This window comes from Haemaphysalis longicornis, unplaced genomic scaffold (genome assembly GCF_048455015.1).
Source record: "Haemaphysalis longicornis isolate Haplotype H1 unplaced genomic scaffold, Haemaphysalis longicornis Haplotype H1 scaffold_7, whole genome shotgun sequence".
Taxonomy (NCBI): Eukaryota; Metazoa; Arthropoda; class Arachnida; order Ixodida; family Ixodidae; genus Haemaphysalis; species Haemaphysalis longicornis.
The window spans coordinates 70,453,179-70,455,765 of NW_027526422.1; the positions used below are offsets into that span (position 1 = coordinate 70,453,179).

General features: G+C 46.8%; 1 protein-coding gene across 1 annotated transcript; it reads right to left on the reverse strand.

Moving 5' to 3' along the window:
• Positions 1–218: 218 nt before the first annotated feature.
• On the reverse strand, positions 219–2,257 carry LOC144146336 (uncharacterized). Its single transcript, XM_077678292.1, has 2 exons — positions 2,247–2,257; positions 219–1,273 (listed from the first exon to the last, which is right to left on the reverse strand). Exons 1-2 carry the CDS (start codon positions 2,255–2,257, stop codon positions 826–828), a joined length of 459 nt encoding a protein of 152 aa, XP_077534418.1. The 3' UTR covers positions 219–825.
• Positions 2,258–2,587: the final 330 nt, after the last annotated feature.

Consider the following 2,587-nt stretch of genomic DNA (forward strand, 5'->3'; position numbering starts at 1 on the left):
GACAATGGCACTGTTTTTATAAGAAAGGTACCAGGAGCCATTTTGCCTCTACATTTTTTCAGCTATGAAATAGCAGGAACTGTCTCCAAAATACATTTTCATCATTGCTGATAACAGTTGTTTCCTCCCAATCCCCCATTTGAAGGATCCCTGTGTCTTTTGTAGGCGAAGAGTGAAACGAATGGGAACTGAGGATCTTGAATAATTCATTGCACAAATATATTTATGGTTAAAAAAAAACATTCAGGAAGGGAAGAAATAGATGAACGCTGATCCAACTGCCTGCTAAGGTTTTCTTTACCATTAAGTGAGTATACGAAAGAAATGGAACCAGGCAATACCTAATTAGGTGTGGGGAGAGGGGGTGCATGACTATCCCAACAGATAATACCAGTGTCACATTTAAAGATGGACAATATTGACATTTCCTTCTTTTCTCATTCATGTTTGTGCTTGTTCCTTCAATAGATTGGGAAAATGATGGAACCTAACACGAATTAGGCATCAATTTACGCCTCTCATGTTTTGTCACACTGAGTGTTCGTCGATGCACGTTAATATTACCTGTACAAGGTTCACACCCTGGACATCAAAACTTGTTTCCGATAGAAGGCTGGGTCACAGACAAATTACACGAGACAAACGCACAGTGTGTATCAATCGTATGCGTATCAATGGCGACACATTGTAACTGCCCATTTCAATGGGGGCGTGTCTTTTCCTTATGTCAGTTTGCGAAGCTGTGGTGCATCTTTAAATGGGCACTGGAGACGGTTGCTTGAGACCAACAGAAGATGCTACTGTCTGTCACAGGAAAACCCAGAATCACACTAGCTTGGAGTCACTGTGCATCTTCTGCTCGTGCATCTTCAGCTGGCGGCGGTATTGGAAGAGCTTGGCGCAGAAGCGGCAGCGGAAGCGCCTTTCGCCCGTGTGGGTGAGCCCATGTCTAACAAGGTTGGTCTTGTGGGCGAAACCCATGGGGCACAGGTGGCACTGGTAGGGACGGTCACCTGTGTGGACGCGGAGGTGGATGTCCAGGTTGCTTTTCTGCACGAAGGCCTTGCTGCAGTGGCTGCACTGGTGGGGGCGTTCGCCAGTGTGGATGCACTGGTGCCTCTTCAGCTGGCTTTGGTACGATGTTACATAGCTGCACTGCTGGCAGCACAGCAGCTGACGACCCGGGGGAGGGCCCTGCTGCTGCCTGTGGCCATCTCCCAAGGAGGGAGAAGAGGAGGAGCCTGCATCAGGGAAGGAGGCGAAACACTGAGTCCTTAGTGGGAAACACGGTGGCAGTGCACCAACAGCGAAGCTTTAAACGCCAACTGGACTCTTTCACCTCGGCCAAATTTACTTTTAACAAACGGTACGTACCTCCAAAACAAGTGGCACACGACTGGAAACATTGCAAAATGCATTGGTAATAACTAGAAACGTCTAAACTAGCTAGTCGCAGACAATGCTGCGCCTGTCGGCGGATCGTGCACACAGCCATGAAGCGGAAGTGACACTGCAGCCGGCCGCTTGCCTGTTCCTCCGGCCAGCCAGGAGAACCAGTCGAGCTCCACTGGGTGAGCTTCTCCTGGGGATGCAGGGAGTGCGATGCATCGTACGCAGGTTTGCTCCGGCCGGCCGGCTGCAAGCCCACTTCAGCCAGGTTGCAGAGTCCGCACTCTTCTTGATTTTGGTCTCAAAATCAGCTATTTTTATTCTCATTTGTGCGGTGCACATGCATTTCAGCTTTCATATTCTGTATCTAGCAGTCTTTTTAGGCAGTTTATTTGGAAATGAGGTATTTAAGATGTCGACATCTTGAGTGCAGTTGGTGTCTAATGATGACGGTCTCTTTTGGAGCTGCCTAAAAGCGAATATTTAAGCCTGTCTATCTGTCCCTCGATATGGCCTTCCAGCCAAAAGTTGATATCGTTTATTAAAATAAGGTATATTTTGGAAGACCGATTACAAGCAACAAATCCTGCAGGCATAATTCATATATGACCTCATTTATCGCACAGGAAACCACAGGCATTCTTCAGTCACCATGTAAACAACGGAGGGACCCGTGCTCTTTGCATTAGGAAAAGACCTTGGGCTGGTTTTTACGACATAAAAAGAAAAACACACTAAAATAGCACAGAAACACTTCACCATTTGCCAGATAAAAGCAAGCACAACAAAACAGCTTGCGTTCGTGCTGTTGTAGGCAGAGCAAGAAACAAAGGACAGAGAAGACTGCCAACGCCCACCGTCCCGACATGTGGGCATGAGGAGTGCAAATGCGAGAAAATGTGAATTGCATTGAACAAACCTCTATTCGACTCATGACAAGAGGAGCAAGAAAGGAGGGAATAGTATGATGGATTGGAGCGGAAAAGGAGTTATGGGGCGGAGGCGGCTGATGACAAAAATAATTCGTCATATGCAGTGAACCCAGCGAATACGAGTAATTTTGGGAGACTTTCGGAGTTTACCAGAAATGATAGTGTCTCATTCACAAACGAACCAGATTACTTTCATCCACGGCGGTCATGTCAAGAATTTGCAAAAACAAAGCTCTTGTCCAGAAAATAAACTTAGAGACAGCAAA